Source organism: Rhinolophus hipposideros (assembly GCF_964194185.1).
Source record: "Rhinolophus hipposideros genome assembly, chromosome: 15".
NCBI classification, from domain to species: Eukaryota; Metazoa; Chordata; class Mammalia; order Chiroptera; family Rhinolophidae; genus Rhinolophus; species Rhinolophus hipposideros.
In genome coordinates, this window is record NC_138061.1 from 63,920,706 (window position 1) to 63,943,887 (window position 23,182).

The 23,182-nt window shown below is 43.6% G+C and overlaps 1 protein-coding gene across 2 annotated transcripts in view; it reads right to left on the reverse strand.

The window, feature by feature from the left end:
* Positions 1-23,182, reverse strand: part of VSTM4 (V-set and transmembrane domain containing 4) — a 103,355-nt gene that overhangs the window by 17,959 nt on the left and 62,214 nt on the right. For both annotated transcript variants that reach the window (XM_081074762.1, XM_081074761.1), the window contains 2 exons: positions 10,429-10,535; positions 8,977-9,038 (listed from right to left, as the gene is read on the reverse strand). In XM_081074762.1, the coding sequence (XP_080930888.1) occupies positions 8,977-9,038; positions 10,429-10,535 (169 nt within the window). The remainder of the gene's footprint in view (positions 1-8,976; positions 9,039-10,428; positions 10,536-23,182) is intronic.

Genomic DNA, 23,182 nt, shown 5'->3' on the forward strand with positions numbered 1-23,182 from the left:
GGTAATGAGTTTGATGTGTGCATGGGTGAATTTGCGGTGGGGGGTCCTCCAGGGGAGTGTCTCATAAACAGAAGAACCAATCCAGAAATGGCTGTTAGACTCACGTTGGGGAACAAATGGACTTCACAGGCGGCGGCTGCACCTCTGAGAATGTTGACTCTCCCCAGCAACGTGGTCCAGGAGAAGAGAACCCCAGAGACAGCCAACACTCTGGAGAGGGAAGGCAGCCTGACCATGCGAGGCGGGGTACAGCCAGGAGGAAAGAGTCAGCTGGGGTGATGGCAGGTGACCCATGTCTGCCTCCAGAAACAAGGGCACTAATGCAACAAGGGGTCAGAAATAAGAGATTAACTGACAAGTGCCATGCAGAGGCATACCATATTTTGCCACGTATAATGCGCACTGTTTTGCCCAAACTTGTGAGGGAAAAATAAGAATGCGCATCATACATGGGCAGTACTCATTCTGTATCTATATAAATGTTTTTAGTTCTTTTATTTATGCTTATGAGTTAAAAATGTAACTCTAGAAATCAATAATGACATCCACATGCAAACTAATACCCTGGAATACGATCATCGGTTTTGTTGGACTGACGACAAACTTGTAATGATGAAGAGTTCTTGGCCTTCTACGATGCGTAAATGTCGTAAATTTGTTACCGGCACATAATATTTCTTGTACCTTGTATCTGGTTTTGTGTTTTGTAATTGTTACATAAAATTTCTTGTACCATAATATGTTAAAAAATAAATGCTAAAAATTCCTTGATAATACAAAAAACAAGTACCTAAATGTAAACAAATAAAAATTTGAATTAAAAAATTCAAATGAAAGCTTTGTTTTCTCTGAAAGTTTGGGCCAAAAACATGGGTGCGCATTACATATGGCAAAATACAGTAAATTTAATGTCTGGGTGAACCTAAATTTGTGGAGAAACGGGGCTGAAGGGGCAGGAGGCCTCAAAAAGAAGATGGTGAGTAGGTGCGTGGTAAGAGGACCTAGATCAGTGAGGTACTGGGGTGGAGCAGGAAACGGATGATAGTGGCCTGCTGGCCCCATGCCACTCACAGGAAGACTTGCTTCCTACTGGAGGCAGGGGGAACCATGAGAGTATTTTAAGTGGGGGAATGACAGAGAAGTGTTAGAAAAATCCCTAGGCAGTAATGTGGAGGATGGATTGGAGTGGGAGAGACAGGAGGGACAAGAGGCCCTCTGGGAAACGGGTGGTAGTTGAGCCCATGATATTCCTGATTCTTCTGTCTTCAGTCTTTCGCTTGTAAGAGATCATCTTCTCCTTAGAGAACAAGGCTGGCCTAATCCTTCCAGCTACTGATCGCTATATATGAGGAACTCAGTGACAGGGAGGGAGGGATCCTCTGTGAGGAGGGTGTGGACCCTGACCAGGGAAGGAGTACAGGAAATGTCATTTAGCCTAAGAACGGCATTCTCCTCTCTTCGTTAGTGTGGGAGGCTGACCACCATCCTCCGGAAGTCACGTTTCCTGTTGCTATTCTTCTTTCAATACTGAGTTCTTCTCTCCACATCACAGAAACTGTTTGTTTTCTCTTCCTCCACTGGGTCTCTAAATCAATAACTGACCTAAGGCAATAAAAATAAATCAAATGCGCTTTAGCTTTCTCTGTTTCTTCTGAAACAAGGAAGCGGTGACAGCTTTTCCTGGAAGTGTGTGAATTATTTCAGTGGGTGCTGAGAGCTCTGCTGCAGGGCCACTTAACCATGGGGAGGAAAAGGGGGTCACCAGGAGGCTTCATTCAGGTGATTTTTGAGCCAGTGCCCCACCACCACCCCCAATTTAAAGGGAAGCTACACATTTTGAGTTTTATGAACGTGTCCCCAAAAGGATGAAAATCCACTGATATACTGGAATAATGACTCACCATCCATATTGAAACCTTACTAGACAAACGATCACATTCTCCGTCAGAAAGCCCATTTGAGCAGTACGGGCTCGTTATCTGATTAGCTAACTTTGAGAGCAGCTTGTTGTGTTTGGTCGCTTTGTTAAAGGGGAGGGTAGTTTTGATACCTTCATTATAAAATGTTTAATATCCCTTTTTGTTTGTCTCATTTTTCTTCTTGTGTCTTATGATTTTTTTAAACCTTCCAACCACTGTGAGTCTCTGCCATATATATATATATATATATACATATATATATATATATATATATATATATATATACACATACACATACTTCTTGCAAAATACCACATTATCTTAGAAACATAAGATAAGATTCCCACTTGTTAATCCTTTGAAAGTGAAAATGCAAAGACATAGGCCTGTCATTTTTGCCTGGAGTCTGGAGGGTCCACCAGGAGTTGGTGTGTGGTCCTTTATTTGAGATGAGAAATGGAGCGCATAAAGCACCTAGCAGAGGAGCTGGCACACAGCAGTGCCATACCTGGAGGTTCTCCCTTCTTGTCAATGAGTCAGTACAGGCAGCAGGTAGGTTGGTTTCTTGGGGGGACCATGTGTCAACATCACTCTGGAAAGAGGGGCTGTGGAGCTCTGAGGCCTATGACCACTCCAGGAGGTGCTGCTTTACGGAAATTGTGGCAAAAATGGAATAATTACAGAATTAAATATCTAAATTGGTGCCAGGCCCAAAAGAAAAGATGATTCCAAGTTATTTTCTAAATTACTCACCAAGGTTTGTGTTAGTCAACAAGTAGCTATGGATTCTCAGTGACCATCAAGGTTTATTGATCTGAGAGATAAATATCGACCAATTTGAGACAGAAGTCAATGCCGGCCTTCTGGGAAAATAAATCTTAATAGTAACGCAAAACTGCACACATTAGGCCTGATATTTTTGACTCTAAACTGGTCAGACAGAAGCCCATTTGAAGTCAGCTCTTTTCTTCATTATTATAAGTGTAAACTGGTTTCCAAATTGACTTGTTTCTGGAAATTTTGGTATACAAAATTTTAAGGCTTTTTGTATCTTAAAGGATCAAGGGACAATTTGGTAGTTAAAGAAGTATTATTAGGAGTACTTAATAAAACAAAGAATCCTTCTGAAATACATGTAACTGCCCCAGACTTACTTTCCGTGAAAGTTAAGAATTTCCTATGTTGGCTCTCCATCCAGAGGAGCAGAGCGGCTCAAAGAAACACACAAACACAAAAGTCAACAGCAAACCTGCCCTTAGAACCAGAGCTATCTTTGAAAATGCAGTTGAATCCAATCTATTCAAAAGTGGCCCAAACTGCTTACGGCAGCATTTTGTACCCAATAGAGTACACAACTGATTTTTGTTTAATGGATAAATGAAAGGCAGGGCATACTGGCTGTGCTGACACAGCTAAGGGCCACCCACTGGGGCTGCAGCACTGTCTTCATGGGAGAACAAACATACTACCCCATGGATTGGAGGGACTCGCTTTTCTTAAACAGTGTGTGTCCTTGCATGCAAACCCAAAGGCGGCGGAGGACTCATTGTGAGAACGAAATATGATGCCATGCAAAAAGCACTTTGGGGGATATATCCCTGGCATATATCAATGGAGCTTCAATAAATAGCTGTCTCTGTTATTAAATCCAGGGGAAAGAGACTGGTTTAAAAACAATAGGTCCTTGAGCAATTTAGGCAGAGAAAGTTATAAGGCATTCTTGAGCTTGTTGATAAATATGAGAATGAAGAATAAAACATCTGAAGAAGATACACACATACCACACAGATGTGCAGTGATATGCACAGCTGAGAGGAGTGAGCTCTGCCCACCTTGGAATGACTGAATCTCACGGGTGGGACGCACGATGCTCCAAGGCAAGGAAAGTTGGTAGTTTTAGCTTTTGTGTTCGGTTCTGTTTCCAAATGCCACTGGATGATCAGAGAGCTATTAAAATCAGAAAACTCTGCTGCTGCATTTCAGGATGAGTGTAGCCAACAGAGCAGATCTGATGAGGAATTTTTGATGCTATGAACCAAATGGAATCGCAGTGTATGAAAAACCCATGAGAACCCACAATTCACTGTAGGCAAAAGAAGGTTCCCTTTGGAACACAGATAAACCAGCTTCTCCAACAGAAGAGCAGGAAACCTGGGCACAGAGCAGCAAGCGTGGGGACAAGGCTGAGCCACAACAGGGAATTAGAACTGTGCTCAGAGACCCAGACTCCACTCTGAAGCACGTCTTCAGATAATCTGGTTAAAATTTTATGTTTTGGTTCAGAAGGACCCAGGTTCAAGTCCTGACTACAATCCACAAGCTGCATGACCTTGGGAAAGTCACCCATGTGTCATCTTACTGCCTCTGAGCGTCTCACTGTGCCCATCTGTAAAAGCAGAGTGACAGAACCTACTCCACTGAGCTGGTGTGCAGAATCACTAACAGCTCTCCCTCTGCTAGACACTGACTCTCTGGGAGTGGGGAATACAACAGAGACCAGAGCTGACCTGCCTCCTGACTTCATGCATCTTGTGTTCTGGCAGAAGACAGAGGCAATTAATAGATAAATATAAAGTATGTCAAAGCACCTCTGATGAGTGCCATCAGGGTGGGTGGCGTTTTATATAGGATTTCAGAAGGCTTCCGCACTGAGGTGATGTTTGACTGGAGACCCTGGAGGGGTGAGTGATAAGCAACAGGCACGTCCCGGGAGGATGGTCCAGGCAGAGTAGACAGCTGGGCAAAGGCCCTCGCTGACTTTCTTGGTATGCTGAAGGACTAGTGAGGCCAGTGTGGTTGAAGGGGACAAAGGGGGGCAGTGATAAAAAAAGATGTCAAAGAGGTCATGGGGACTAGATCAGACAGGCTTGTGCTGTCCAACATGGCAGCCACGAGGCACATGTGGTTATCAAGCACTTGAAATGTAGTTCTGAAATGACATGTGCAGTAAGTGTAACATATGCACTGGATTTTGAAGATTTAGTAGAACAAAAGCATGTAAAATATTTCATTAATAATTTTTATATTGATTCCATGTTTAAATTATAATATTTTTGCTATATTGGGTTAAACAAACCGTTATCAAAATTGGTTCCACCTGTTTCCTTTTACTTCTTCACTCTAGCTACCAGAAAATTTAAATTACACATGTGGCTTGCATGATAAAGGGTGTTAACAGGTCACAGCAAGGAGCTGAGCATTGACCTTGAGCAACAGGGGAAGTAAACAGAAATGCACATAAGCACTTAGTATATTTCCCAAAACATAGTAGGGGAAATTTATGAAATTAGATTTCCATCCAAAGACAAACTGCTCAAATGCAAAAGCAAATAAAGATATTTGAAGGGGAAGACATTGGACTCAAGAAAGAGTAATAATAACGCTAGTAAAAGTGAAGTTTAAATCATTGTTTAGAATGGAGTGATGAAGTTTAATGAAACTGGGAAGGAATGATTGCTGAAATAGAAAAGAATGTAAAATAAAAAGAAATCTGACAAACAGAAACAACTGGCTCCATTCCTACATTCCAAATGGATCTGATAAAAACGAGCATCAAAAGAAACTATACAAATATTTCATTTTAGCCATCCTGACAGATGTGAACTGGTTTTATGCTTTTAACTTGCATTTCAATGAAACCAATGAGGTTAAATATTTTTCATGAGCTTACTGGCTATTTGCACGTCTTCTGTTGTGAAGTACATGTTTAAGACTTCTTCCCATTTTTTTTGGAGTGTGGTCATTTTTTTACTGATTTGTAGGTGTTCATATATTCTAGATAATCCTTTGTGAGATATTAATATATGCATGGCAGATGTGTTTTCCCAGTCGGAGGCCTGTCTTTTCTTTTTTTTTTTAATTTATTTATTGGGGTGACAATTGTTAATGAAATTACATAATTTCAGGTGTACAGTTCTGTATTACATCATCTATAAATCCCATTGTGTGTTCACCACCCAGAGTCGGTTCTCCTTCCATCACCATATATTTGATCCCCCTTACCCTCATCTCCCACCCCCCACCCCCTTACCCTCTGGTAACCACTAAACTATTGTCTGTGTCTATGAGTTTTTGTTTCTCATTTGTTTGTCTTGTTTTTGGTTTATATACCACATATCAGTGAAATCATAGGGTTCTCTGCTTTTTCTGTCTGACTTATTTCACTTAGCATTATACTCTCAAGATCCATCCATGTTGTCACAAATGTTCCTATATCATCTTTTCTTACCGCCGAATAGTATTCCATTGTGTGTATATACCACAACTTCTTTATCCATTCATCTATCGAAGGACATTTTGGTTGTTTCCATGTCTTGGCCACCGTAAACAAAGCTGCAATGAACATTGGAGCACACGTGTCTTTATGTATAAATGATTTCAAATTCTTTGGGTAGATACCCAGGAGAGGGATTGCTGGGTCATATGGTAATTCTATTTGTAATTTTTTGAGGAACCTCCACACTGCCTTCCATAGCGGCTGCACCAATCTGCATTCCCACTAACAGTGTATGAGGGTTCCTTTTTCTCCACAGCTACTCCAACACTTGTAACTATTTGTCTTGTTGATGATAGCCATTCTGACTGGGGTGAGGTGATATCTCATTGTGGTTTTTATTTGCATTTCTCTGATGATTATTGATGTTGAGCATTTTTTCACATGTCTATTTGCCATTTGTAAGTCCTCTTTGGAGAAATGTCTCTTCAGGTCCTCTGCCCATTTTTCAAGTGGGTTGTTTGTTTTTTTGTTGTTGAGTTTCATGAGTTCCTTTTATATTTTGGATATTAGACCCTTATTGGAGGAACTGTTTGCAAAAATCTCCCATTCAGTTGGTTGCCTCTTTATTTTGTCGATGGTTTCTTTTGCTGTGCAGAAACTTTTAAGTTTCATATAGTCCCATTTGTTTATTTTAGCTTTTACTTCCATTGCCTTTGGAGTCAAATTCATAAAATGCTCTTTGAACCCAAGGTCCATAAGTTTAGTACCTATGTTTTCTTCTATGCAGTTTATTGTGTCAGGTCTTATGCTTAAGTCTTTGATCCATTTTGAATTAATTTTGGTACATGGTGACAGATGACAGTCCAGTTTCATTCTTTTGCACGTGGCTATCCAATTCTCCCAGCACCATTTATTGAAGAGGCTGTCTTTGGAGGCCTGTCTTTTCATTCTTGCATTGAAATCTTTAATCAGAATAGGCATTCTAAATTTTAATTTAACCCAAAATTTTCAATGTTTTCCTATATGGTTGGTACCTTATGTGTCTTGTTTAAAAAAATCTTTGCCTACCCCAAAGTGAGGGAGGTATGCTATCTTTAGGAAGCTGTATTTTTATCTTCTATACTTGAATCTAATTAATTTTTGTGTGTGGTGTGAAGTAGGGGTTCCGGATCATTGTTTTCAGATGGATATCTAAAAGCCCCATCACTACGTATTGGAAAGATAAGCCCATCTTCACTGGAACATCATAAATCAAGTGCCGATACATATGGAGATCTGCTCGGGTTCTGTATTCTGTTCCTTTGGCCTATTTGTCTGCCTCGGCGCTAACGCCACACTGCGTTCATCCCTGTGGCTTTAACGTAAATCTTGGGCGTCGGTATAAAAATTCCCCACTTTGTTCTTTTCCTTGGCCCCTCACAGGACACACATTTTAGAGCAGGTGTGTCAGTTCTCTCCCCCTCTCACCCACACAAATACACAACTGATGACCAGTATTAGGAACAAAATAAGTAATGGTATGATTAAAAACAAACAAAAAAAATTAAATATCCATGCATCCATACTGATATAAAGAAATCAGTGAATCAATAAATGAGGGAAGGGGTCCATATCTTCCTTACAAAAGAATTTCAAATAGTAAACGGAGACAGATTGAGGGAAATAGCAAATCACCCTTAGTACACCATAGTAATAACTGCAGTAAGCAAAATCTACCAATGAATGCTAAAATTAGTAGGCAAAGTTCAAGGAAAAACAGAATATTTGGATAGCCTTCACGTATCACCCCTAAAATATGTATTAATTACTGTGGTGGTTTTAATGAATGTCTCCAAATTCTCCGATACTCCTCCCTTCGGGTGGAGCTTAACTTTCCTCCCCCTGAGTGGGAACTCAGTGACTGGCTGCTGATGAGGAGAGTACGGAAAGGGAAGAATAGTAACTTTCGACAAGAATCCCAGCAGACACCAGCTTGACCAAGTTATCAAGACCATTAATGAGACATTAGTAAGACACACTGATAGCATGTACCCCCCGACATGATGCAACAGGGAGGGAGTACCACCTTGTGTTGTTCTCCCCACACCCATAACCCCGTTCTAATCATCAGAAAAACTCAGAGGAACCCAAGTCAAGGGACATTCCAAAAAATAACTGGCCATTCTTCTTCTTCAAAAATCTCAAGGCCATGAAAGAAAATGATGGGCCAGGGGACTGTCACAATGGGGACAGACGAAGGAGATGTGACAACTAAATGTAATGTGATCTCCTGGATTGGATCCTGGCACAGAAAAAACATTAATGGAAAGCTGCTGAAATCTGGTTAGTCTGGAGTGTAGTTGATGGTAATGTGCTGACAGTAATTTAGTTTTGACAATGTACCGTAGCTCTGTCAGATTAGTTATCATCAGGAGAAGCTGGGCGAACGGGAGACAGAAACTCTACTGTCTTTGCAAGTCTTCCATAAATCTAAAACCATTTCAAAATACAAAGCTATACGTATTTTCTCTAAGGTTCTTCAGAGCGGTTATCAGGTAAATTTATACAAGATGTATACAACAATATCTATTTTATATATTCCCAAGGGTAACTTTTTCTTCTTTTTGAAAAGTAGTATTTATAATGAAAAAGAATTCCACTTGGATTTTGGGAAAGCCATGCTAGGAACTAAGTATGGAGAAAAGCGGGCTCAAAATCTGATCCAAGAAGAAAAAATGCCTTTGCTTGAACCAAAGCACCAAGAACTTTCAGGATGTTTTGAGTCAGTAAAGGTATCACTTGGACCCTGAAGTGTGTTCAAGGCTTGAGGAGACAATAACAACACAGAATTTAATTACTCACCAGGGTGACTTTCCTTTGTGGTTTCAGCAGCTTCGGTTTATGGAACGTGGCAGCTATGGGAACTGTGGAAGTATGTCAAGTGTTCAGCTTGCAATTCCTCCCAGGACTCTTAACACCCACATACCATGAGCATCACAGATATACTCTGGGGAGACTTGTGTACCTTCCCTGCCCCCGTGGAAGAACTCCAGTTTCTGATTTAGGTATTGGCCCCCCCGTTGGGGGATGATCTTCCCCTAGTCTTTGGACTTGTAACCCTCTCTTCTCATCAACTTCAACAAAACGACTATACAAAACTCTGCCTTCTACAAAGATGTCAGGTGTGCAGGTGAGAAACGTGCAATTGGTAAAGGCTGGGATCGTCCCTGGGGCTTCACACCAACTGCACACTCACACTGACAGCAGTGACCTCTGATCCTCACAGCAGCCCTGACTGGTCATCAGGGAGAGTGGAAACTGAGGAAGAAACTGAGGCAGGGGAGGAAACTGAGGCCCTTCCCCCAATGTCGTGTAATTAGTATTCAGATGATTTGGAACTTGAACTTGGCCTTGAAAGTCAGACAAGCCTCACTTTAAAGCCAGGCTCTACCATTTAGTTCTCTGGGTCTCACTTTCACCTTTTGAAGGGAGGGTACTATCTATTCTGATTGAATGGGACAATATAGCAGCACATGCCTGGCCCAGACAGCAGTGCTCTGCTCCCTCCCCTCCCCAGATCTACACTGTCACACCTCACAGATCACCATGCCTTCCAGCCTGAGCACCACTGGGCTTCACCACAGGGCTCCAAGTGTCCCTAGGGAACATATTGTGATGCCCTACCTGAGGGTTAAAATGTATCTTGCCTTGTTATTAAATTATTCATTGGGGCAATCCTAGTACTTCCAACCATATTTCAAATTCTTTGAGGTATGAACTGCTAAATTGGTCACAGTTATGTTAGGAACTATCTAGAGATGGTCTTAGTTCTCCTAAGATGTGTACAGTTCTCTCCTCCAGAAACACCCATCTTCTTCACTTACGTTGCTCTAAGTCATAACTGGAATAAAATAACCCCGATTTTATCCTCAGAACAAATCCAAAAGAAATGACATGCCTGATTTAAGACCTTTCTTCCCATTGAATGAACAAGAACATGTTGCCACACTCTTGCCCCATCCTGCTATGAGCCGCACATTTTGACAGTTCGAGACAAAATACACTATGGGATCAGTGTGCGGACATTGACCTCCCACCTCCCCACTAAAGCCATGCTGGGCCAACGGCACGACCCCCAGCCCCACCCCACGTCAGTTATAACTAGAATCCAGACAGGGTTCTCCAGACCATCTAAGCACCAGATGTCATGTCCTCCATCTGCCCAGTCCCCATCCTGCTCCCACATCAAACCCCAGGTGCACTTCTGGATAAGTCATGGGGTTTCCTCGTGGTAATTGCAGGCTAGCTTCCTACCTTTGGCAGGGACTGCGGGAGGAACATCAGCCTTCTCCTTCCTCCTCTTGCTCTTCTTGGGCTGCAGTGGGGCCAAGCTGGTCATGCTGGTGACGGTCTCCCCCGAGCTGTAGAATAAAAAGGTCCTGGTGAAGGCAAAGGCCAGGAAGAAGGAAGGGAAGCAATCGTTTCCAAGTGTCCCCTGTATACCTGTGTAAGGTAGGGGTGTCTTACAATTGGACAGGAATTGATGGCTCTTTGCTATCTCCAGGGATGTCTGGAGGTCTGGTACTGACACGTGGCGGAGGTAATGCCAATGAGATGAGCTAGTTAGTGATTTACAATGTGCCATTCAGTGTCCAAGTCTCCCGGGAGACACCCAGGGCCAGCTTGTCTACATTGCTGAGGGGTACACAGATCGATGGTTTGCAGCTGGTTTCACTGGCTACACAGTCTGCTTGGCTACATTGCCAGTAGGGTATTAAGGTATCACTAGAAATTTCTGCTTGAGCTCCCCTGAAACCAAGATTCCTTGTACATATCTTTGTGGTTCACAACCCCCAACCAGAGTGGCTCCTGTGTAGACAAGAAAGGACCTGCAGAGCCGCACCTGAAAGTTCTGGGGGTGCCCATGATCGTGCATGCGTTTCCTCTCCTGCTGTTCCTTTACTCACCTTCAGTACAGGCGAAGTGAGTTCCCCTTTCAGGAGTGTCGTGTTTTCAATTATCTGACCCCATGGAATCACTGCAGTGTCAGATCCTCGTATCTATGTGTTATCCATGATAACCCAAAGTGATGGGTCTGATAAGCCTCATATCACAGGTAAGAAAACCAAGATTTAAAGATGCTAAACGACCTGCTCTGAGTGACAGTGTTAGTAAGCAGCCAGCCCAAATGTGCAAATCCAGACTGTCCTGATGTGAAATCTGTGCTTGTGCTACATGTGAGAATAGAGTCTGCATGCTTTCTTGAGTGGCCGTCAGGCTTGCATGTATACGAAAAGTATGTGAGAGTCGTCACAGTACTGTTGGTAATAGTAATAGATTGAAAACAGCCCAACTGCCCATCAGCAGGGGACTGGTTAAGGAAGTTATGGTGAGTCCACAAATCCACACGTGAGGTCGTCTGTAGCTGAGAGGAACGAAGAATCTATTTATGCATTGGTAAGGAAAGATACATCGTTAAGTGAAAAGGCTAGGTGATGGACAATGTGTAAAATGTACTATTTTCTTTAAATAAAAATAGGAGATTATATGTATATATATTAGTATTTTCATACACCTGCATGAAGAAACTCTGAAAGTATTCACAAGAATTTTAAAGTAGTGGTTCCTTAGAATTGGGGTTTCTGAAGAACTAAACAGATGGGAGACTGGATAGGGAGGATTATCACAGTATAGATATATTTTTTATTAATTATTTAACTTTTGAATTTTAATTATTAAACCATGTGATTGTATAATCTTTGAAGAACAGTAAATTAAACACAAATAAATATCTGCATGTATTTAATAAAAGAAAATAGGCTATTCTAATAAAGTTGTAAAATTTTTAAAATAAGCAAAGACTGAATCACACACACTGTGGGGAAAAGTCCAAGAATACAATTCACACGGAGATTCCCCAAAGATGGCTTATTTTTATTGGGAGTAGAAATTCTAACTGGCCATAGCTTTAGAGTACAGGATCAATTATGTAAATTCACAAATAGCCCAAAAGAATGTATATTTATAAAACTCTGATCCCTAAGAGAAAACAAGGGATCAGAAACTCTCAGAATTGCTTAAATATACAACCACATGCACAGCTTCATTTTGCAGCTTTTAAGACCCTTGAAATGTTTATTTTTTTTCTTTCCATTATAAATTATAAATTAATGCATGTTCATGTTTTAAAATGGTAATTACAGGCATGGAGACAAAAGAAAATAAATATATCATAACCAAAACACAATATGTAACACAAACCTTTGTGTCCAGTCTTTTTCTTGTATTTTTTCTTATAAACTTCATTTTTCAGAGAAGTTTTGGGTTCACAGCAAAATTGAGGGGAAGGTACAGAGATGTCCCCTGTCCCCCACCCCACATGCAGAGTCTGCCCGATTATCAACATCCCCACCAGAAGCGGTACATTTGTTGTCATTGATAAAACTACATTGAGACATCATTATCACCCAAAGTCCACAGTTTACCTTAGGGTTCACTCTTGGTGTTGCAAATTCTATGGGTTTAGACAAACATATAATGGATCCACTGTTGGAATACCATACACAATGGTTTCACTGCCTTACAAACCCTCTGGGCTCCACTTATTCCTCCCTCCTACCCTTCAATCCCCCCAGCCACTGGTCTATTTATCCTTTCCATAGTTTGCCTTTTTCAGAATGTCATATAGTTGGAATCATATAGTATACAGCCTTTTCAGATGGGCTTCTTTCACTTAATAACATGCATTTAAATTTCCTCCCTGTCTTTTCATAGTTTGATAGCTCATTTCTTTTTAGCGCTGGATAATATTCCATTGTCTGGATGTACCAGGGTTTATTTATCCATTCACCCACTAAAACTTTGGGTGCTTCCTAGTTTGGGCAATTAATAATAGAGCTGCCATAAATATCCACGTGCAGGTTTTTGGGTAGACATAAGTTTTCAACTCTTCCTTCAATTTTTACACATTTTTTAAAAAATCATACTGTATTTTAATGTTGCACCCTTCTTTTTGCTTAATCTACATCTTCCTAACTGTTACATCTTCATACTATTCGAGTGAAAAGATTTGCTACAGTTTACTTAGTCATTCCCTGACTTCTAAACGTCTAATTTGTTTCCTAGTTTGATACATAAATAACATTGCTATAAATATATTCATGCATAATGGGTTTCCATTCTTAGTCTTTTTTTTTTTTTTTAGGTTGGATTCTTAAAGCTGGAATTACTAGTTCAAGGTTATTTAATGCCTACTGTCAAAATGATTTCTGACAAGTTAGTACTATTTTATAGTCACTCGTTCAACGGATGGAGGTATTTATACTTTCATCCTCTTTTAACACCAGGTTTATCTGCTTTAAAAATTACTCATTTAATGAAGAAAACTGTGATCCCCTTTCACTGGCATTTCTCTGATTGCTAGGAGGATGGACATTTCTCATGTTTTTCTAATTGTGTCTCCCCTTTAACGAATGATGCACGACATCTTCTGTTCTTATTTGTTAGGATCTTGAGTTTTTCTGACAGATTGACATGGACCTTTCACATCAGTCTGACATGTTTATTTCAAACATTTCCCCAATTCCCTTTGAAGTTTGGCTTTTTGTTAAATGCACAGTAATTTTTTCTTTTTTGCTAAAATCACTCAACATTTTCTGTCTATTGCCTCTGAGGTTGGATCTTCCTCCCTGGCTGCACCTCATACCCTGCAGAATCAAATAACATTGCCTCTTCCTCTTCTCTTTTCTTGGACATAATTCTTCAGCTCTTCAATATAAAACAAAAGCTTTGGGACATCACTGATATGAACGTAGGCCATCATGTCCAGGGCTTTCAGGAAACGGAAAAAGATCTGCTTTGTCATCACCATTTTCCTTCAAAACAGTAAAACAGCACTAAACTAAATTTAGTTTTAAGTCATTCTTCAACAGTGGACACTCATACAGTGAGCTACCACTATGACATACAATAGATGAGTTTTCCCTCAGAGGCTTATTCTGCCAGTGAGCCAGCAGGGCTGGTAGGAATTTTTGACTAAGAAAGCCCACTTTATAATTTACTTACAAGTCATTCTACATCTTGGTTGGAACAGGACCGTGTTTGTCTCTGACACAAGGAGTGAGCAGTCAGGCCGAGGAAGGTAGGACACCGGCCGGAAGCTCTGTTTGAATTAGAGAGCTGTGAGACTGAGGGCAGCGCTATTTGTGGGGGACAGGGCTGTCTTTCTGGCTCCAACAGGGGTGGGGCAGGAGGCACACATGTGGGACCCTTGTTGTGACATGCATGAGGTTCCGGCCCAGCTGCCTCTCACAGGAGCCTCCGTCCCCCACAGGCTGGGCACCTCTGCTTTGTGGCACACGGTGGCCAAATTTAGTGAATGGGCACTGGACCAGGGGCCGAAGGCCTGCACTAAAGCTAGTTGCACTCTGCCTAGAGAAATGCCTTGGGCAGGTCACAATCCCTGAGCCTTACCCCACAACCTATGAAATGGGAAACATAACCTTGCTATGTATCTCACAGGGTTATCACGAGGATCAGAGAGCTAGTGGAGCCGAAATTTGATGGGGCATGCAATGGCCAAAGAGCACTGACCCTCACATCCGCCGGGCGCCTACAGTGCAGGGCGGGGCATTTCATGTGCTACCCACAAGAACAATGTTGCCATTTGCGTATCTCCTGGTGCCACGTTTTGGCCCTGAGTGGAGGGCTGCAAGTTTCAACTTAAACCTTGATCAGAAATCTCTGCTCAAGAGAGCACAGCTCCATTGGCACAGATACAACCGTGCTGTACAAGTACCAGCACAGGACGGAGTAGGCAAGTATGGGGGCAAAGGCTGCATGCACCCTGAGCAATGGAGGGTTGTCCCAAGAACCAGATAAAGCAGGGACCCTGGATGTTGCCAGGCGTTGAACAAATTGTGAACAGCCACATTTTGCAGAAGCTAGAGTTGATAATTATGTTTGTCTCTACCCAATGCAAGGCATTGTGAAAAGTACTTGATATCCACAATCTCTGACCCTCTCAGACGGGAAAATGAAGCCTCAGAAAGGTCTGTCTGGGCAGGAGACATGCGATCTGATGCGGCCAGGCTCCTTGGCCCTGAAGCAAGGATTCTGGGCCCAGATCAGACAACAGAGAACAAGGAAACTAGGACAGGAGGAAGGGAAATCAAGCCAGATCCACACTGCCTGGCTCCAGGTTTAAACGAGCTTCCTAAAGAGAAGGTACTGGACGGTGCTATCAGCACGCCACTGCCTTTTAAATCGGTACTAAACTCAGAGTGGGGAGCTGCTAGGTCTGTTACAGCTGCTCTAACCACTGCCCTGATAGAAGGAGGAGGGGCCCACCTGAGTGCTGGGGTCCTGCGTGTGGCTGGAGCCCAAGACCAAGGGCCAAACTGGGCAGAGCAGGTGGGGAGCACGACCTTGTTCCTGGAAATTGACTGGAATTAAGTGATGCCAGCTGCCAAAATGGAGGTGGACAAGGGTGGACCAGCCACGTGGAAATCTGTGCCTCTCTCTAGAGCTAAGAGTGTTGGCCAGTAGAAAAAAATAAAGCGGCATACACGGAGCTGACCCTGCTGACGATCATAATTATAACGAAGCATCACAGATCCCTCCGCACCTGCTTTCATAACTGAAACTCAGATCAAAGCACCCTCTCACAGAGCCACACAGCGCCTGTGACGTGAGAGCTGGCCCTGCCATCAAACGGCCATCCTAACACGGCTCCCTGGGACGCACTGGCGCTGCGGACACTGTCCACGCGAGAGGCTCCCATACACCCAACCATCGCCCCCTAGATGCCAACTGCTTCCTTTGGTCCACGACAATCTTTGTGCCTCAACCTCTGAACTAGGAATTAAAGTGCTTCCTTGAAGGCTGTTCCATCTTCTTTCCTATTGAATGAGTAGGTGGTCCTTGTTCCTGGGCACAGAGCTGTCCGTCACGTGCTCCAAAGGGATTTGTTGTGGTCCGAACTGGGATGGCTGGGGTGCCAAGCGTGGTTTGTCCACAAGTGTGGTTTGACCAAAGAGCCCGACTCAGAAAGCCCATAGTGAGTAGGTCTGAGGAAGGTGTGTGTTTCCTGTCCTGCCGACATCCTTCCAGGCCTTCCTGGGCCATCTCCACCTGAGGCCTTCTGGCTCCATACTGGCTTTGAAAGTTGTTGCTTTGATTAATCACTTTTGTTTTTACCAGAAATGTCCACATGCTTCCTTTCTTCCCATCTGCAAATCCTAGTTGTGACAGAGAGAATGCCTGACACAGACCCTGGAGGGGTCAGCAGTTCCTTCCCAAGCTGCTCTATGCTCCCTTTTCCAAGGTTGCATGAGGCACACTTGTCACCCCATAACGCTGTACCCTGAAACATCAAATGCAGAGCCTCCAAGGAGGAACGCTGGTCTCAGCAAATAGGGCGGTAACTCACTGGTAGAATCAACTACAGGTATCCCCTCCCCACAAAGGTCGTGCAAACGAGGCAAATTTCCTAACATCTTACTCAAGGCTTTTGAATGTGCCCCATGGGCTCCGCTGCCACGGGAATACACAGGTCAATCGATGCCACATGTGAAGAGCTGCTTAAAAGTTGCAGAATTTCATTTTCTAGATGGACAAATGGTGCCACCCACCCATAGTGACTCCTCTGAAGTGACTTTTTCACAAGGGAGAGAGGCGCTCAGCACATATCAGGTACGTAGTAAACATGTCATGGGTGTCACCTATTATCTCAGCAGTATTTCTATTATCGCTACTGTCAAATCTGCCCTGAATCCTTGAATCCAGAGCTAGATGCAGGCAATTCTCTGCAACCTGAGCCAGAGCCGGTGCCCCTAGAAAGGACCAGCAGACCGGTGGGGTCAGGACGCATCGTTTCCTGCTGCTTCCGTCCTCTAACCATTTTGTATGCACACTGAACGGCGTCAGCACAAAAGCTGCTCCTCTGTGAGATGGTTGCCAAGATGTCTCCCTGTGCACACCTCCCATGGCCTTTCATCTAAATGGTTTACATCCCCAGGAGGTTCTGCTGATAGAACTCTTCCTTTGCAGTCCCTGCCAGAGTCCTGAAGTCAGCACAGAGGCTTCGCCAGGCTGGTGGTTTTGTTTGTGAATTTTAAATCTCTGAATGCTAACTGCTAAAATGGGGAAATGCCTCATTAATATTTACTGGTTCCATGCAGTGTCCTGATCATGGGTCATAAGACTAACGGCAGGGAGAGGTCACTGGAGTTACCTGCCCAGAATCTAATGTGTTTTGGTAGCTCTAAACCCACTCCCTGCTCAGCACAATCTTATCCTCTGGCCACAACAGTGAGGTGCAGTTGTATTTGCTAGTTAGGAAGGGAGACAACTCCGTCACGTGGCTGGCGTGAGGGTATCTGCTGCCACATTTCCCTTCCCAAGGAGAGGTGGCCCAGCCTGAGGATACATCCACACCTGGAGGGCCAGGAAAGAGCAAGGAATGGAAGCCACGGCTCCGAGGCCCACCCACTGCAGCGCCTCCAGCTAAGTGACCCCCCAAGTCCCTTCCTGGGTTGGACCATCTGAGCCGGCTTTTCCGTCTCCTGGAATCAACAGGTTTGTAAATAGTACAGAGGACTAGCTATTTCTCTAAGAGTTGACGGTTTTATTTATGTTTTTAGTCTGGGGAAGGTTATTTGTGTCTTGCAGGGTTTTGAAAGGGATTAGAAATAAATCTCACACAGGGTTCAGTGGCGGAAGTGTGTGGGCACATCGTGAGTGATTGCGGAAGTCAGGCCGCAGCCCCTGTTACCTGAGTGGATCCTCAGGATGACCCTGAGTGAAGGGCTGTCTGCTTTGTGGAGGGTGAAGCATTCTCAGAGAAGCTGAGTGACAGGCCCAAAGTCACCAAGCTGCCTGGTGTCACGGTGGGAACTGACTCCCAAGCCAGGTGGACTGTCCTCTTCCTCATGCCAGGAGTAACAACCAGACCTGTCTCACAGACTCACCCCCCGTGCCTGTGCCTCCTGGGGGCTGTGGAAGAAAAAAGGACACTGAACCTGAGTGCTGGGGTGGGGTGGGGACAGGATGGCACAGCCATGAGGTCAGGGAAGAAGGAAGAAGGCTGGAAGAGACATCTGCTGTGCCTGCCCTTACCACCTGGTTTGCTCAGTGAATGTGGATAGAGGGAAAGGCATTCAGCATGCACACGGACTACAAAGCAAGCAAACAACAGCTACCAACGTGGTCAACGTGTCTGCAAGTCAATGTCTATGACCAGAGCCCACGGAGCTTTTCAAAGTCAGGGACGCAGGGCGTCTGCAGCCATGCCCACACCCACCGCTAAGCCCTGCCCAAGGGTCCTTCCATTGCCCTGACTTTTCCATGGCATAGGCTCCTTGTTCATTGTGTGAAACACTCACTGAAACCCAAGCTTCCAGCACGCCGGGAGCAGCGCACCAGCCCTGGAGCTAGGTGGGCTGGGCCACCATCCCTGGCTGCTCCATCTCTCCCTGCCTGCCCAGGAGACCTCACCATCACCCACACTCTTGTATCAGCTTTCATCTGTAGAATGGGACAGTGGCAGCACCTGCTCATGGGGTTCTTGTCAGGAATGAAGGAGACGCTGCACGTCAGTACTCAGCACGGCCCAGAAAGTGCCATTTAATAAGCGTGTGGCTTGGTTATCGTGATTAATACGACTCCATCCCTTGGCATCTGGCCCTCCAGCCTCTCTTCCCTGCTGCTGTGCCCTGAATCTCCAGGACTCCTCACTCCTACCAACCAAGGTCCTCCAACCCTCAGGTCTTTTACCCACTGTGCTTATCTCTCCCCACTTCTGTGTCTGCCCTCCCCCAACCCTCTTCTCCTGGAACACTTCCCCGTCATGATTTGGCTCACATTTCACCTTCAGGAAGCCTTCCCTATCACCCACAGCAGTCTCTGGGTGCCTGTGACAGCTCTGGGCGTCCTACGGGTGCTGCCCCGGGTTTGCTTCTCTAGGCCTCCCATTTGGTGCAGACGTAAAGGGCATGGGCTGTACCTCACGAGCTGTGCTATCCAGAAGACTCATTCATAAGTACTGAATGAATAATAATAGAACCACTTGCAAAGAGCTCACCATTTACCATTTACTGCTGGAAGCACTTTATACAGACTAATTCATTTACTCCTCATAACAGTACTATATGCTAGAGCTATTGTCCCGTTTTATCAAACAGGTTGAAAAACTACTCAAAGACCCGCGGTAATCAGTGGCAGAGTCCAGATCTGAACTGAGGCGGCCTGGCCCCAGAGCCCTTAGCAGACTGCTTTTCACAGAAGAAATAAATGTTTTATAACACTACTGTTCATATAATAATAAAAAAAGCAAGTAGTTACATATCTTAAGTTCAGAGCACATATCTTTAGAGTCTCTTTGAAATCAAATCTCTGCCTTCACTCTAAGATCCTGAACAAATCATGTATTTACCAAACCCCATACTATGATTGTCGGGATACTCGTTTCTTACTAATTGTTTTATTTTTCGATTAAAGTTGGCATACAACATTATATTAGTTTCAGGTGTACAATGTAGTGATTAGACATTTATATACCTTACAAAGTGATCAGCTTGATAAATCTAGTCCCCATCTGACACCATACATAGTTATTATATTACTGACTATATTCCTTATTCTATAACCTACATTCTCATGACTGTTTTGTAACAACCAATTTGTATTTCATAGTCTTGTCCTTTCTCAACCACCCTGATACACACCTTCCAGGCTGGCAACCACGAAAATGTTCTCTGTATCTTTGCATATGAGTTTATTTCATTCTTTGGATTCCACATGTAAGTAAAATCATATGGCACTTGTCTTTCTCTGTCTGACACTCCACTCTGCTCAATACCCTCTAGGTTCATCCATGTTTTATGGCTGAGGAATATTCCATTATACATATGAACCAACTCTTCTTCATTCATCCATTGATGCACACCCAAGTTGACTCCATATCTTCGCCATTATAAATAGTGCTGCAATAAATACATGAATGCACACATGTCCCCTCGATGTAGCATTTGGGTTTCTTCAGATAAATACCCAGATGCGGGATTACGGGTCCTTCTTTGTCTCTTGTTATAGCCTTTGTTTTAAAGTATATTTTGTCTGCTTTAAATATTGCTACCCCAGTTTTTTTTGTTTTGTTTTGTTTTTCATGAAATATCTTTTTCCACTCCTTTACTTTTAGTCTGTGTGTGTCTTTCGATCTGAAGTGAGTCTCTGTAGGCTCCATATGTAAGAGTCTTGTGTTCCTATTATTCAGCAACCCTATCTTTTGAGTTGAGCATTTAACCCATATACATTTTTTTTATTAAGTTTATTGGGGTGACAATTGTCAGTAAATTTACATAGATTTCAGGTGTACAATTCTGTATTACATCGTCTATAAATCCCATTGTGTGTTCACCACAAAGAGTCAGTTCTCCTTCCATCACCATATATTTGATCCCCTTTACCCTCATCACCCACCCCCACCCCCACATTTAAAGTAATTGTTGATATATAGTTATTGCCATTTTATTATCCATATTTTTTAAATCTTTTTTCTTTTTTCATCTTAAAGAAGTCCCCCTAAGAATTCTTGTAATACTGATTTAGTGGTGATGAACTCCTATTTAGCTTTTTCTTCTCTGGGAATCTCTTTCTCTGTCCTTTGATTCTAAATGATAGTTTTGCTCGGTAATCTTGGTTGTAGGACCTTGCTTTTTATTATTTTGAATATTTCATGCCAACCGCTCTGGCCTGCAAAGTTTCTGTTCAGAAGTCAGCTGATGGTCTTATGTTTAGTTCCCTTGTGGGTAACTAAATGCATCTCTCTTGCTGCTTTGTCTTTAACCGTTAGCATTTTAATTATGACGTGTCTTGGTTTGGGCCTCTCTGGGTTCATCTTGTTTGAAACTCTCTGCACTTCCTGCGCTTCTATGTCTGTTTCCTTTGCCAGGTTAAGGACGTTTTCTGTCATTATTTCTTCAAATAGGTTTTCAGTTACTTGCTCTCTCTTCTCCTCCTGGTATCCCTATGATGCAAATGTTGAGATGCTTGATGTTGTTCCAGAGGCCCGTTGAACTCTCTTCACTTGTTTTTGGATTCTTTTTTGTCTTTTGCTGTTCTACTTGGGTGCTTTCTGCTACCTTCTCTTCTAAATTGCTGGGTCAATCCTCTGGTTCATCAAATCAACTGTTGATTGCCTCTAATGTATTCTTTATTTCAGTTATTGTACTCTTTATTTCTGGCAGGTTCTTTTTCTGTTTTCCATCTCTATTTTTATGTTTTCTATCTATTGTTCAAGTTCTCTCTAAGATCATTGGTAGCCCTTTTAACCAGTGTTTGGAACTCTGAGTCTGGTAGATCGCCTGTCTCCATTTTGTTTAGTTCTTTTTCTGGAGCTTTGTTCTGTTCTTTCATTTGGGACATGTTTCTTTGTCTCCCCATTTTGGCTGCCTCCCTGTGTATGTTTCTATGCATTAGGTAGGGCTGCTATGTCTCCTGGTCTCAGTAGAGTGGCCTTATGTAGTAGGTGGCATATGGGGTCCAGTGGTGCAGACTCTCTGGTCACCTGAGCCAGGTGTTCCAGGTGTGTCCTTGTGTGGATGGTGTGTGCCCTCTGGTAGTAGTTGAGCCTTGGTTGATGTGGGAGGGATTGGCCTTTAGGCTGATTGGTTTTGAAGACTGGCTGTGACTACAGTGGAGGAGCTCCTGTGCAGGGGCTGAGCCTATGGAGCAGGATTTGCTTTGGCAGGGCTCTGGTGCCTGCCCAGTCTGCCCTTTGCGCATGTGGCCCACAGAGGCAGCTGGGTGGTGCCAGCTCCAGGGCGTCCTGGGAGGGGCCCACCACAGGCCCATTTCAGCCACAGCCTAAGCCCTGCCTGGGACCACCTGACATTAGCCACAAAGCAACCCGCAGATGGTCGCCAAAAGTACAAGCCATGAACTGAGGCCACCTGCTAGTAGTGTCAGGCTTGGGGAACCTCAGCAAGAGGTATGGGAACACCAAGGCCACATGCTGCTTGTTTGTGAACCTTTGAGAGATTTGTAGGAAAGTCCACAGCATGAGCCAAAGATCATTAATATGGAAAAGCCACTGGAAGTGGCTTGGTTGGGTCCACAAGTTGGGTGAGGCAGTGTCTCAGGGAATCACCAGGGCAGGCGAACCATGTTAGCCAGGTTGATGGAGACTATGGGGGCTGCCTGTGTCTGCACATTAGGAGCGGGAAGGGCTCAACAAAGAAGTAATGGCTTCTGCCAGCACTTTTTTCCAAGAGAAAGCTGCTCCTCCAGCTCTCGTCATAAAGCCAGATAATTCACTTCCTTCCTGTATGTCCCTGGCACCTTTTGAGCTTCTGCCCCAGTGTTGGAGCTCAGAGAGAGTGAGTCTTCCAGCAAGTAAGGCCATGTGCAGGCCCTTGAGGAGGAATGCCTGGGACTCCACCAGCCCTCCCTCTGACTCAGCCACAATCTCCATTGGTTTTCACAGCCAGAAGTTATGGTGACTTCTCTTCCTGGCCCTGGAAAGCTAGACTGGGCAGCCTGGTGGGGGATGATTCCATCGCTCCACCTGGGGAACCTCTGCAATCAGAACAGCCCTCCTTATTTTTAACAACCACACTTGGTTATGGGCCCAACTTGTGCTGCATCTGCACCCTCCTGCCAGTCTTGAGGGGGCTTCTTTCATATGTACCTAGTTGTAGAACTTCTGTTCAACTGACTTCAGGAGATTCTGTTGTAAAATTAGTTGCAATTTTGATGTGGTTATGAGAGGAGGCAAGCACAGCATTTTTGTCAGGGTATGTTTAAAAATCTCTGATGGGTCAGAAAAGACTGAAATATACTGTAAACTAAGCTCACAAACCACAGTCAATCGGTGCCTGTAATTTGTCCAACATATAAATAGTCTGTGCCCTGACTGTTTATCTTTGAGAAAGTGTATGCTCCAGAAAACATGAAGAAAGCCTGGATTACTTCAGTTGTAATTGCTACTGGCACAGGTAACATAATGTTCAATTTACTTTCTCCCATTTGCAAATACTTTGTTAATCTCAAGTCCCTAAGAACAGGGGAA